This window comes from Aulonocara sp. 'chitande type north' Nkhata Bay, linkage group LG13, assembly GCF_057382095.1.
Source record: "Aulonocara sp. 'chitande type north' Nkhata Bay isolate Kocher_YH1m ecotype deep benthic linkage group LG13, A_spYH_male_GT1.1, whole genome shotgun sequence".
NCBI classification, from domain to species: Eukaryota; Metazoa; Chordata; class Actinopteri; order Cichliformes; family Cichlidae; genus Aulonocara; species Aulonocara sp. 'chitande type north' Nkhata Bay.
The window spans coordinates 7,893,164-7,906,727 of record NC_141356.1 but is presented as its reverse complement, the minus strand read 5'-3'; the positions used below and the strand labels follow the sequence as shown (position 1 = coordinate 7,906,727).

Genomic DNA, 13,564 nt, shown 5'->3' with positions numbered 1-13,564 from the left:
TCATTGGAGTATTCGGTTTGTTCTATTAATTACATTCATACAATATAGCTGAACCAGCTGATGAATGACCTCTGTTTAGTTTCAAAGGAACATGAAGGTTACCAGCATGACCTCCTCAGTCATGATGGTTACATGATTGCTGAAGAAGCACTAAAATATTATTAACCGATATGGAGGGTGTTTTTTTGTTTGTTTTTATTAGCAACTTCTATGAATTAATGGAACTTACAGTTGAAGCATATCAGTAGAAATCCGATGAAGGGGTACACCATCTTTAGTGGGTGGGTCTGGACCCCCGAGCCCCATCAATAAGGCCAAACTAAACTTCTGACAAGGAAAAAAGTAAATGCTGAAATTAAAAATATAACATTGCATAAAAAAGAAATAATAATAATAATATAAAATAATAACATGTACTGGATGGAATTTTTTGAATAAGATAATATTTTGGCAAAAGTCTACATACAATATATTCTACACTACATTTTCAACTACATTAAATTTATACTGTACTTAAATATGGGCTAAAAGATACAAGCTTTACAGATATCATATCATTTGTGAGCAAGCTTAACAAAGTCTGCTCATCAAAGCAAGAAACTGTCCAATACAAAGGGATATTTATATAGTAATAACAATACAAGAGGGTTGATTTATTTCTCGTTTAAAGAAAGAAATGTTTCTATCGCCTAAAATTATTATATGGTAATACAAAAACTAGAAGGTCTGCATCAGTTTGAAAAAAAGTTAAGATTCTGATTATTCTTGCGGGACGTGAACGCAGCATCACACCCTAATTTTTTCCAACATCCGGGTCCTTTGGAACCAACCAGTGTGTGTGGAAACTGGGTAAGGAGGGCAGTGAGGAGCGGTGGAAAGGCGGACTGATGACAGCTGTCACTGCGGACAAAAACACTAACAATCTCTGAAGAGAACCCGAATGGCTCACCCCTGAAACTCCAGGAGACAAGGGATAACACCTCGACAGTATCGCGGGTTATTTAAAGGTGTCGCGAAGGTGAGGTATTGTTTTTGGGGGGCTGGGAAATATGACTGGAGGATCAGTGCCAATTTGCCCTGTCTGTCTCTGGAGAGTCGAGGTTAGCCCCACTAGCTATCCAAGCTAACTACCCAGCTAAACAAGTGAACTAGCTTTAGGTAGGTCTTCGGGACTGGGGGGTGGGGGTCATTGCCGGGGGATGGACACGTCTAAATAGTTCTCGTTTTCTAGAGCGTTAGCTGGGCTGAAAGCTCAATGAGAACCTAATAAGGGAACTTTTCAAATATGAATTCGGGAACGACGAAATGCTAGTTAGCACTCCCAGTTAGCTCAGCAAAGAGCTAGCTAACAGTAGTTAACGCTGGTAGCTAACGCTAAGGAGCAACACATTGCCTCACTTCATTGCATTACTTTTGTTCTAACCCAGCTGAGGCCGTTATTTTGCTTATATGACAGGGGGTAATTCCAGCTTTATTAGTGGGTGGTAACTTAACCCAGCTGATTAATGATGGGTGGCTAATCACCCTATTCTTTGTCAAGGATCAGTATTCGTTAAGTTGCCTGCAGCGTCTGTGATTAGTGCGTTTGACTCTTGGACCTACGCGGTTTAGCTCATCAAACGTCTGCATGGAGTGCTCATGTCTCACTTGGATCCTCTGACTCAGCCGGATCCTAAACTAGGCGTTTTCCCCCCCGTGTCTGTACCAGCCATCCACAGTGGGCTTTTGTCTAGTGATAATGTTAACTCTAATATTACTCTTATGTCTATCAACGCATGTGGAATACCCATTACATCAACTTAAAATGCAAGCGTAATCAGTGGACAGGTATTGTTTGTAGATTTATTTTTTTTAATTAATTGTGTTATTCATTCTGTACACTTTATCATGCTGCGTTTTGGGTTGGTATCTCTGGCTGGTTTAAGCTACCAGAGCTCCTTCTATATGCATGTCACATTAAAGCTGGTTCATGTCAGTCACAAGTGTTTATCCAAAGCCCTTGTGGGTGCCATACAAGGGTCTGTTTTTGCAGGAGTGAAAATAAGAGATATGAAGTGTCTGAGTTGGGAGTGCAGAACGCATACACCGTGAAACACAGCCAAAAGGCATATGTCTAATTATTCTATCATTTGACTTTGTTTACTGACTTGTTGAAATTATTTTTATCTGCTTTTGTTCCTCCAGGAATTAACACACGTTTCCATCTCCTGGGCTTACGCAGTATGAGTTCCAGTACTAACATGGGGACACAAGGCACTGGTAGAAAGCGTGCTCCTCTAAAAGATCGGTTCTCAGCAGAGGATGAAGCGCTGAGTAGCATTGCTCGTGAGGTAAGGTCATTCATCACCTACATTAATTTTGAAGCTTACTGCAATGAACCTGGGATGCTTTCTCCATAAAAGGTTCCCCTTATGCAATCTGAATCAATGCAAATCAGATTTTTATTCAGCTCAAATGTTCTTGTTTATCCTCGTTGAGATAATGGGGGCTTCAAGTATAGACAGAAGACTGATTTGTCAATTTAAGGGTGGCTAACCCGGGCAACAGAACCATCACTTTTTAAAACTACCAGTTGTAGTACCAAGTAGTTTCTTAAGAGCATTGTCAGTACTCATATGCTTGCCTAAGCAGCATTATGGTTTGTGAGAGCCCTTTTAAACTGAACATGGCGATTAAATCTTTTGCCTAAGCTTTATAATGTAAATGCATGTGTCTACTTACTTTTTGTAACCCTTATTCTATCCTTGCAATTACTTAAACCAAAGAAAAAACTCAGGTCATCGTAATGATTTTTCATCAATGTGAAACATTTCAAGAAGACAGAAGTATTTTTTTTTTACTTACATTTGTGTGAATTCAAACAAAAAGAATTAAAAATGTTAATTATCTTTTGGCCTGAGAGATTGTGGAAAGTATTTACCAATAGCTTTTACACCATTTGAAATTGAGCTAACAATTTTAGAGCCCAGGTTTGGAGTAACCTGGTTGACCTTACTGATGTTCCAGTGTTGTTTTTTGAAAAACTGGTTGAAAGTTGAGACCAAAGGCTACTCAGCAGAACTTGTATGCAATCTATCAGGTTTCAGACTAGGTTAGCTATCAGTTTAGTTTAACAGCACATTGAATTAGAGAGGTGTACGAAGACTGCAGGGCGACTGATGTTAATTTGAAGTGTGGTGCTCAAAGTTGCATTATCAAAAACCTTCATATCTATATTTAGATATTGATGTTTGTGTTTTTCTAGTTAAGTTGTGAAGCAAGTGAAGACGGCTGTTTTGGAGTCCACAGAGGTTGACTTCACTTGTAGTGTTTTTGTTCACGAAGGAAAAACGCAGGCAAAGAAAAAAGCTGCCTGGCTTGTAACAACATGCCCTGGGATTATTCCATTTTGTTCCACTACAAGCCTTTCATTCCTTCACTTTTCTCCACAATATTGTGGATAACAGCAGAAAAAGCAAATATTGTTTTTGGTTCTTGTTGTATTGTTTTAAATAGTTTTTAAAGGGATCTTTAAATTCATATTTGCATGTAATAGTGATTCTGCAGGTTTTTTTTCCTGTAAAATTTAGGCTAAATCAGATAATTTCTTGCCTTTAAAAGCTTAAACCTAACGATAAATATCAGCCTTTAGTTGATGTTTATATTGACCTTTAAGAGCGAAGTCTTTGATGATCGAAAGCGGTGCAGTTCCTCATTCTTGAACTCTAAGCACAAGGCTCCATTTGCTCTCTTTATAGTTACACAGGCTCATCATAGAAACATGAGTCATCCAACCCTCCCAGTCAGGTCCTAAGTCTCATTCTCTTTGTGCTGCTAACCAGAGATTAGACTGTTTAGGGAGTTCAAGGGGTCAGTGTCTAACTTGTTTCACGTCACCACCTGCCCAGATTCTTAAACCTCTGCAGCTCCTACCTTGTGGTCAGGAGAGCCAAAAGTCGACCAGTCTAAAGTCTTGGCACAGTCCCCGACTGAGAGTGACTGTGAATTTGAGCCTGCACCATCACCAGACTAGTTTTGAGGCCCCTTACATTACTGGGCACTCAATCTTTGGAATACTGGCAGCTTACAAATCAAGCAGGGGACAAGTATTAGAATTAGATTATCACCTCATAGGTGTTGTCCCTCAGATAGGGATCTAAGGAGTCAACTATTTGAACAAAGCCATGCATGTCTTTTTTGATGTAGAGAGAGGAGTGTCTGTGCACAAACTATAGTTCATAGTCCATTTGATTTCATTTGTGATATCACCAAGTCGCTGTTGCAATGGAAAGTGTACAACTTTCCTTATATGGTTAGGAGTGTTAAGAGTTCAAAGAACAAAGCACCTATTACAGTCTGTGTTCATAAGCGTTTGGATGGCTGCTGGGATACAATCACTACCACTCCTATCCCCATTAAAACCTGTTTTTAACAATTATTATTTGGATTTCTAAAAGTAAGACATAGAGGAGTTAGCATTTTCAAGGACTGGTTGAGTATAATTCAAAGAGAGCCGAGACCTGGTGGTTTGCTATTTACAGGACTAGTATAGAGGACATACTAATCAGCTATCATAATTATTTCCACTGGAGTTAAAACAAGCTCAAACAGACCTCCCTTGTAAATGTGGCATTGAGTCTCCTATGGAGCGCACAAACACAACATAACAATCTTGTTTAGCAGATTGTTGCATAAATAAAGGTCAATTTAAAAAGCTCGATATTGACTGTTTCATTTCAGATTGCGATAATGTACAGTATGTTATCTAAATATTAATATTACATAAATTTCAGCATTTACTGCTGAATTTATTATGAAGAATTGTAGGTGATTAAAAAGTTATTGGTCAGTTTCTCACAGCCCGGCATTTTCCAGTTATTACAGACTGAAAGATTTTTGTTTGTTTTTTTATTTTGCAGAGAATTGGGGTTTAATTACAGTAACCTTGAATACAGATTCCTCATTCCACATACTTATTTTTAATTTTACAATAACTTTGACATTTACATTAACTTCTTGTACAGTGTGTGTTTTGCTTCAGGTTTTACAGTGGCATTTTATAGATCGTGTACCGATTAATCTGCTCTTTTTTTTTCTTTCTTTCTTTTTTTAATAAGTTTCACATTTTCAGAGAGCTCAGATGTCTTGAAGTGTTTTCTCAACACTATTCCCAACACTCAAGTCACTTTACTTTGACATAAACCAGAGGAAAAGGAGCCTTCTGTTACATTTCTTATTACTTGAATTTTGGTGAATATCCCCATATGGTGGATTAATCTTATTGCCTCAAGTGTAGGAGGAGTGTTTAATGGCGAACTTCTACTGCTCGGGTTACCTTCTCAGGCCCATGATGTGGCAGTCAGAGAGCAAGGCTGGATGGGCCAGTCTATAGATAGGACAGACAGAGAAGCTCAGCTGTGCTGCTGTGCAGAGCAGGTCATACTGTCAGACAGATCAACAGGTGCAGAGCACACGGCCAGCCATCTCATTTGCTTTCTCATTTGGTCTCTCTTACACACTTGCAACTTTACTTCCTTTTTCACCTTGTACAGATCACAGTGCAGGATATTAAGTTTACCGTAGGTCAAACGTCTGTTCTGGCAAAAACATGGCTACCACATATATCCCCAAATAAAACTGAACATCCAAACCACAACTTATTTTTCATAAGCGACTTGCTCAAAATATTGGAGTTGCTATTATATGTTCATGAAGTTGGTAAATTATTATTAATCAAAATTAACTCTTGATACTGTGGTGTTAGACTGTCTACTTGCTGTCTACTCATTGCTCCCTCTACATCGCTATGAGTCTTTGTACAGGCTGCAGGAGTGACAGAAACCAGGCAATAACAGGGCTTAATTTGGAGTTGAGGTTAATATTTAGCCAATGATGTTGTCATTTTAAACAGTGAAAGTGAAAGTCTGCACCGACTAACAGGTACTTATCTTTGCTAATTAGTATGGTTGTGCCAATTGTGAAGGTCTGGCCTGATAACAATGTTGAAAATAAAAAACTGTCTGCTCTTGCTGTTGCTAATTTAGTTTATTTATTGTTTTTTTTGTGTGTGTGTTTAGGGGTGTGTGTTTTGGTTTGTTTGGGGTTTCTTTTCTCTCTCTCTTTTCCCTTTTCCATTTGTGTGGGGGTAACAAAGAACTCTGTATTTATCACTCTCTCTTTGAACACTGGTGTGAAACGGAAGATAGAAACATCAGCCTCTTCCATTGGTAAATGTCATCTTATTTGCAGATGTCAGTCAGTGGTGCATCTTTCCTAATGAGCAAAGAGAAAGGAGGACTAATGGGTAGAGCAGGGCGATATGACCAAAAATATTTATCATGATATACATTTGGAAATTTGCGATAACGATATGACTGACGATATAATTGACACTAGACAACATGCTTTACAACTCCCCAACTTTATTAGTGCAAAAAACCCCATCAATGTATTTTCACTTAAACAAGCAGCTGTTTTTTATGTGCATTAAAGTTATATAAAGACGTAACAGTGCAAATGCAAATTCCTTGCTGACAGTTTAACCAAAAGGCATTTCCAGTGGAAACTGGCCGACATATCCTCAGCATAACCATGTATAATATCCACAAAACTTAAAAAGAGGTTATATACACACACACAATACGGTAATATTATGTTGAAGCACAGTACGTATCACTCCGCGAGGCGCCTGCCTAATATAGCCGTAATGCTCCGACAATCCATCAAGCGGTGCGGGTTCGTAGCTTAGCAAAGTCGTACTAAAACATTTGACAGATTTTCGAGCGCCGTGTACGACATAAAATCGTTTCGAGGTCAGTAAACACAACCAGAATTCATACATAAGGCCCACGGGATTATAAGGGGCACTGTCGATTTTCAGAAAAATCAAAGGATTGAGTTTAAGTGTGCCGTATTTTCCAAACAACACGGCCCGCTAGCATGCTCTACTAAAAATAGTGCTTTGTTGTGTATCTGACGGACGAAAGCTAAACCAGTTCCACACCACTGAAGTTGCAGCATTTTTACAAATCAATTCTGGTTCATCCGTTTCATTCAACGATCCACTTTCGCTCTTCTCATTCTGCGTCGCCGCCGTGTGCATATGTAAACAAAGGCACTGCGCATGCGCGTTTTACCCATATTCTATCTAGAGATGGCACGATACCACTTTTTTATGACCGATACCGATATCATAAATTTGGATATCTGCCGATACCGATATGAATCCGATATAGTGTGTTTTAATCAACAAAACTGTTTTTTTTTAAATATCTTGCTGCATTTTGTATAAGTTCATACTCAAGTTTAAAACAACAACTACACTAAAGATATTCTGTTATACCTGTATGCAAAAAAAATATTTCATAGTTCAGCAATACTGATCAATCTAATAAACTTAAACCTACACCATCCTCCCTATTCTGGTATTTTAAAGAGTACTTAGCGTAAATATTAAGCAACCTAACTAATAGGGTTCCAACTCCCAGCAACAACAAAAATAAATAAATAAAAAATAGGGAACCACCCCTCACGCTCCACCTCATGATGCTTAATCGACGTAATCAATCTTAATTTGATGCAGTGTGGGGAAAAAAAATGCACAGAAATCAATTATTTTTCAATATATTAAAATATTAAATAAATTCAACATCTTTCTTCAACAGAATTGCAGACTGCACAGATGGTACCTTCCCAAAGGAAAAAGTACTATAGCTTACTAGGGTATATATATACAGTGGGGCAAAAAAGTATTTAGTCAGCCACCGATTGTGCAAGTTCCCCCACTTAAAATGATGACAGAGGTCAGTAATTTGCACCAGAGGTACACTTCAACTGTGAGAGACAGAATGTGAAAAACAAAATCCATGAATTCACATGGTAGGATTTGTAAAGAATTTATTTGTAAATCAGGGTGGAAAATAAGTATTTGGTCACCTCAAACAAGGAAAACCTCTGGCTCTCACAGACCTGTAACGTCTTCTGTAAGAAGCTTTTCTGTCCCCCACTCGTTACCTGTATGAATGGCACCTGTTTGAACTCATCATCTGTATAAAAGACACCTGTCCACAGCCTCAAACAGTCAGACTCCAAACTCTGCCATGGCCAAGACCAAAGAGCTTTCGAAGGACACCAGGAAAAGTATTGTAGACCTGCACCAGACTGGGAAGAGTGAATCTACAATAGGCAAGCAGCTTGGTGTGAAAAAACCAACTGTGGGAGCAATCATCAGAAAATGGAAGACATACAAGACCACTGATAATCTCCCTCGATCTGGGGCTCCACGCAAGATCTCATCCCGTGGGGTCAAAATGATCATGAGAACGGTGAGCAAAGATCCCAGAACCACACGGGGGGACCTGGTGAATGACCTGCAGAGAGCTGGGACCAAAGTAACAAAGGTCACCATCAGTAACACACTACAACGGCAGGGAATCAAATCCCGCAGTGCCAGACGTGTTCCGCTGCTGAAGCCAGTGCATGTCCAGGCCCGTCTGAAGTTTGCCAGAGAGCACATGGATGATACAGCAGAGGATTGGGAGAATGTCATGTGGTCAGATGAAACCAAAGTAGAACTTTTTGGTATAAACTCAACTCGTCGTGTTTGGAGGAAGAAGAATACTGAGTTGCATCCCAAGAACACCATACCTACTGTGAAGCATGGGGGTGGAAACATCATGCTATGGGGCTGTTTTTCTGCCAAGGGGACAGGACGACTGATCCGTGTTAAGGACAGAATGAATGGGGCCATGTATCGTGAGATTTTGAGCCAAAACCTCCTTCCATCAGTGAGAACTTTGAAGATGAAACGAGGCTGGGTCTTCCAACACGACAATGATCCAAAACACACCGCCCAGGCAACAAAGGAGTGGCTCCGTAAGAAGCATTTGAAAGTCCTGGAGTGGCCTAGCCAGTCTCCAGACCTCAACCCCATAGAAAATCTGTGGCGGGAGTTGAAAGTCCGTGTTGCTCGGCGACAGCCCCAAAACATCACTGCTCTCGAGAAGATCTGTATGGAGGAATTGGCCAAAATACCAGCTACTGTGTGTGCAAACCTGGTAAAGACCTATAGTAAACGTTTGACCTCTGTTATTGCCAACAAAGGTTATGTTACAAAGTATTGAGTTGTATTTTTGTTATTGACCAAATACTTATTTTCCACCCTGATTTACGAATAAATTCTTTACAAATCCTACCATGTGGATTCATGGATTTTTCTTTCACATTCTGTCTCTCACAGTTGAAGTGTACCTCTGGTGCAAATTACTGACCTCTGTCATCATTTTAGGTGGGGGAACTTGCACAATCGGTGGCTGACTAAATACTTTTTTGCCCCACTGTATATATTAGACTTAATAGTTACTATATACAGTAATGGACTTCTATTCATTTTACATCAAATTAAAACTTTGGGTGTCAGATAATTATTTATTAAAAGCTAGACATTTTAAATGAGAATAAGAAAGAAAAGTATGTCTTTGTGCCCCCTTTTCCCTGTTAATGCCCTATCGGCCCCCCTGGCTAAACTTTGCTAGATCCGCCCCTGCACAGTTACCAGCCGTCAGCTACGTAGAAAAAGATCCTGGTGTAGAAAGTAATATTAAATAAATTCTAACAACAGCTTATCAAGCTTAAACGTGCTGTTGTTGTTCAGCCGCTGGTTTCCTCTTTCTGGTGCAAAGTGGGCCAAAAACAAACAAGAGAGACGGACTCGCGACAGAAAAGCCGATCAGCTGATCATTAAGCAGTTTCATGATTGAAGTAGCAGCAAGAAGAGACACTCGCTCCATATATCGTTTGTTAAGCTTAACGCAGGAATGCTGTACAAACATTCAGAGATGGACTTACACACTTGCTTTACTTCTCTCGGGGATAACTTTGTCGGAGATGAAATGCCGGGTTGCTAGCGAAGCTCCAAATGCTATCCAGACCACCGACAGGTCCCGCATCCCACAGCCGCTCTATCACGTGATGCCTACTGCTCCGATGTGCTAACGTTCTGAGGCGAGTTACGGCGTGTTGCAAGTTTTGTGAGGTGCTTTCGTGATATTTAATGGATCGGATTACATTTTTTATTTTTCTCCGATATCCGATCCAGTAATTTAGGTCTGTATCGGACCGATACCGATACGTAATATCGGATCGGTCCATCTCTAATTCTATCACGATATTTCATTTTCCTATCGTTGCCCAAAATTACACCGGTATTACCGTGAACGGTATGATATAGCCCAGCCCTACTAATGGGTTTGTTTTTGTTGGAACTTAACTAATTTTGCCAGCCTGAGTGTGAGTTGAGTCACTTCTGTGACCAAATAATTTTTCACAGTGGCACTCTGGTTTTCAGTCACAGAGCAGTGAACTGCTTGCAGTGTTGATCCCTAATGTCTTTTAAGAAGAGAACACTGGCAGGCTTTAGTTGGAAATGCAGCAAGGACAAGATCAGAGTTTGGTTAATGTATTTTAGCTGATACTAATCTATTAAAACATGTCTGGATATGAACATCTCTAGCTTGTATTTGTTGTTAGGATTAAATGATAATTCATCTGCTAAACAAGATTGTTAAATTGTGTTTGTGCGCTTCAGGCTATTATTGAAACGGGAATAGCGTATGTCCACAGGCGTTCGATTCTGGCAGTGGAGATAAGAAATTGCTGGAATGCTGACAGTGTTTGTCTGCAGTGAGATACTGTACACACTACCCCCAGTATTTATGGACTGCCTTTTAGCTAGAGATAAAGAGCTTATAGTTTCACGAACAAGTTTGCCATTCTCTGTTTGTGGCATGTTTAGTTTCAGAGCATGTTTGGTATGCCGTATTCAGTACCCAATGAAAGGCTAGGCTACATAGTCACCTGTGTCTAATCGGAGCTGTGAAGGGGTTGCTCACATTAGCCTCCATGCTCTGTAAAATTATCTCCTGTTTATAATCTGACTCAGTACAACAAATTGTGCAATAAAAGAGGAGTTTTGGTATTCAGGTTAGCTTTTATTTATAGCTGTTTTGTGCTTCAGGGTCACTTGGATATTGTGAAATTGTTTTCAGGCTGACTCATGTTGTTTTTTTGTTTGTTTGTTTTTTTTCTATTTGCTCTGCTTCTCAGTTTATTTGTGCGCTATCGGCATCTCCCCTTGTGAGGGCTTTAAATTAGCCCTCCTGAAGCTAATGGTTAGCACATGTTGGTGGGGATGAGGCATCCCAAGCACTCAACGGGAGCTGTGGCACAGAGGAAGCTGGTCCACAATGTAATATGGACTCTGCAAAGTTTCCATACCGTAAAAAGACAGACGTTTTAGCACCTGTAGCAATATTTGAGTTTAGAAACAACAACAACAAAATCAGCGAATATTAATGTTATTTTTGTCGAGGCAAAACAAAAAAGTTCAATAGAGAAATCTTTGATATTGCTTAAGAATAAGGTATTTACAGAGCAGATCATTTTACAGTTACATTGAGTGGTCTCTACTGTGTGATTAAAGCAGTGTTTGTGAAATAAAAACAAATCTCTTTATTATAATTTTCTTTTTTAAATAAGCACTAATTTGTCTTTATCATCCTGGTAGATCCATAAACTAGGTCGTTTTTGGTGATTTGTTATTGTTGATGTGTTGTTAAAACTAAGCAGGGCTTCATCTTATGTGACAGCACGACCTTCAAGCGAGTGTGAAGAAATGAAATCAACCCACGTCTGCCAGATGCCTTCTCTTTTACAGGAAACTGTTCAATATCCAAACATACTCATGTAAATTCTACAGTGTGATTATTTTTATTGCAGCGCTCTGCTGTCTCTTTTATACCTTTTATAAGTTTCCATTTGAGATTGACAGGTGTGTTCATGTTGTGTGTTACAGGCGGAGGCGAGGCTGGCAGCAAAGAGGGCGGCTCGGGCAGAGGCAAGAGACATTCGAATGAGGGAACTTGAACGGCAACAGAAAGAGGTAAGTGGACCTGATAGGCAAAGATACTCTGACCGTAATTCAGGCCATCAGGTACTCTGATTTACTGCTGTGTCTGTTAGCACAAATGTTTTGTAATTTTACTATGGGATTTGGTCTTGTTTTCTTTCTGCTAATCACATTTTAATGTTTTGTCGCTACCTCCTGTTTGCAAAGTGCTCATCTGCATCCACAGCAGACGATCTACAAGCTGTTGGCTTTATAGCATAAAAGAAAGTCTACAGTGACAGTTCACATACAGAAATATACCCATGGAAAGAAAAAAATGAAAGTGCTGCATGTCCACAAATCAACAAAAAAATCTTCTATTCCTGGTTTAAATGTCACCCAGTTTTTCCGTTTCAGCAGTTTTGAATGAAATATGATTGTATGTTTTTCCTGGCATTTCCTCCCTCTGCCCAGCTTTCTTACCGCTCATCCAGCAGTAGCAGCAGAAAATGGGGTCAGATCCACCAGTGGATGGTAGGCCAGTGAGGCAGTGTTGTTGCTTCCATTTCCACTAACACAGCCTGTTGTGTGGGACTGAGTCCCAGTCAACCCTGACAATTTAGCTACACTTGACTTGCTGACTACTATGTACCTCACTGTGGAAATATGCCTCAACAGTGTATTTGCTTTGGAGACACCATAATCTGTGACTGTGTATTTGGAGAGCAGGCTTTGGCCTTTGACTTTATTTAGAGTGGGTGAGTCTGTATGTAAGGAGGCGGTTTGGACCGTTAGCTGTACTCCTCCAGCTACTTAAGAAATGATAGTGTCTTAAATGTTTATGAACTACTTCTGCATGAAATTAATCTGTGTTGGTGTGTTGATGCAGAAAATAGGTTTTCACTGTGTGCTGTTTAATGAGACAAAGGTTTGTAATATATTAGCATGTCTAGTTTATCATTAATCCTGCCGTTTTGCTTGAAAAGGCTAACATTTGCAAATGTTTATGACACCCATTTGGTGATAAACACGCAGAGGTTTTTTTGAATGGCTCGGGCTTTGCACAGCAACCAAGTGTTCCAGTGATCTCTCTGCTTTCACTCCAACTTTCCTTCCTGAATCTAGGCTGACGCAGAAAAAGCCAGAGCCTCTAGTAGTAGTAGATCCAGCAGCCGTCATCAGCGGGTCTGTATCTCCCCTACATACTTCCTCTTTGTCTCCCTCTATTTCCTTTTCTTATTTCCCCTTTAGGCATACAGTTAATCTCTCATCACTCATGTGTGTCTCTCTCTATCTGCTTTTCTACTGTGACTCCATATTTCCACATTAACAGGGGCTGGATGATGATGTCACGTCAGTCCGCAGCTACAGGGTGCGTACATAATACACCCCTGCCAGGTTTATTAAGACTGCACACTCATAGGGGCACACTAATGTGTGAAAGCCGTTGCTCTTGTGTGGAAACCAGTTGTTATATATATTAAGATTTGGCTGAACTGCGTTTTATTTTGACAGTATTGACTGTTGCTTTAGTTTTCTCTGAGAAATTCCCTGCTTATCTTTTTTTTTAATGTTTTTTATTCTAAGTCGTCGTCATCAGGAATACGTGACTTGGGGTCTAAGAGTCAATCCAGTTCCCGTAGAAAAGATGCCTTGGTTTGTTCTCTGTGCATATGTGTGAGAGTAGTTTGAAGGCTAAAT

General features: G+C 39.8%; 1 protein-coding gene across 10 annotated transcripts in view; it reads left to right on the top strand.

Moving 5' to 3' along the window:
* Window positions 1–820: 820 nt before the first annotated feature.
* The window catches only part of lrrfip2 (leucine rich repeat (in FLII) interacting protein 2), a 23,522-nt gene continuing 10,778 nt past the window's right edge, over window positions 821–13,564 (top strand). For 8 of the 10 annotated variants that reach the window (XM_086258516.1, XM_086258515.1, XM_086258511.1 and 5 more), the window contains exons 1-7: window positions 821–1,018; window positions 2,185–2,330; window positions 11,831–11,917; window positions 12,338–12,397; window positions 12,989–13,048; window positions 13,197–13,235; window positions 13,451–13,519. In XM_086258516.1, coding sequence (XP_086114642.1) covers window positions 2,223–2,330; window positions 11,831–11,917; window positions 12,338–12,397; window positions 12,989–13,048; window positions 13,197–13,235; window positions 13,451–13,519 — 423 coding nt within the window. In that variant the 5' untranslated portion in view covers window positions 821–1,018; window positions 2,185–2,222. The remainder of the gene's footprint in view (window positions 1,019–2,184; window positions 2,331–11,830; window positions 11,918–12,337; window positions 12,398–12,988; window positions 13,049–13,196; window positions 13,236–13,450; window positions 13,520–13,564) is intronic. The other 2 variants (XM_086258519.1, XM_086258512.1) reach the window with 2 other exon arrangements.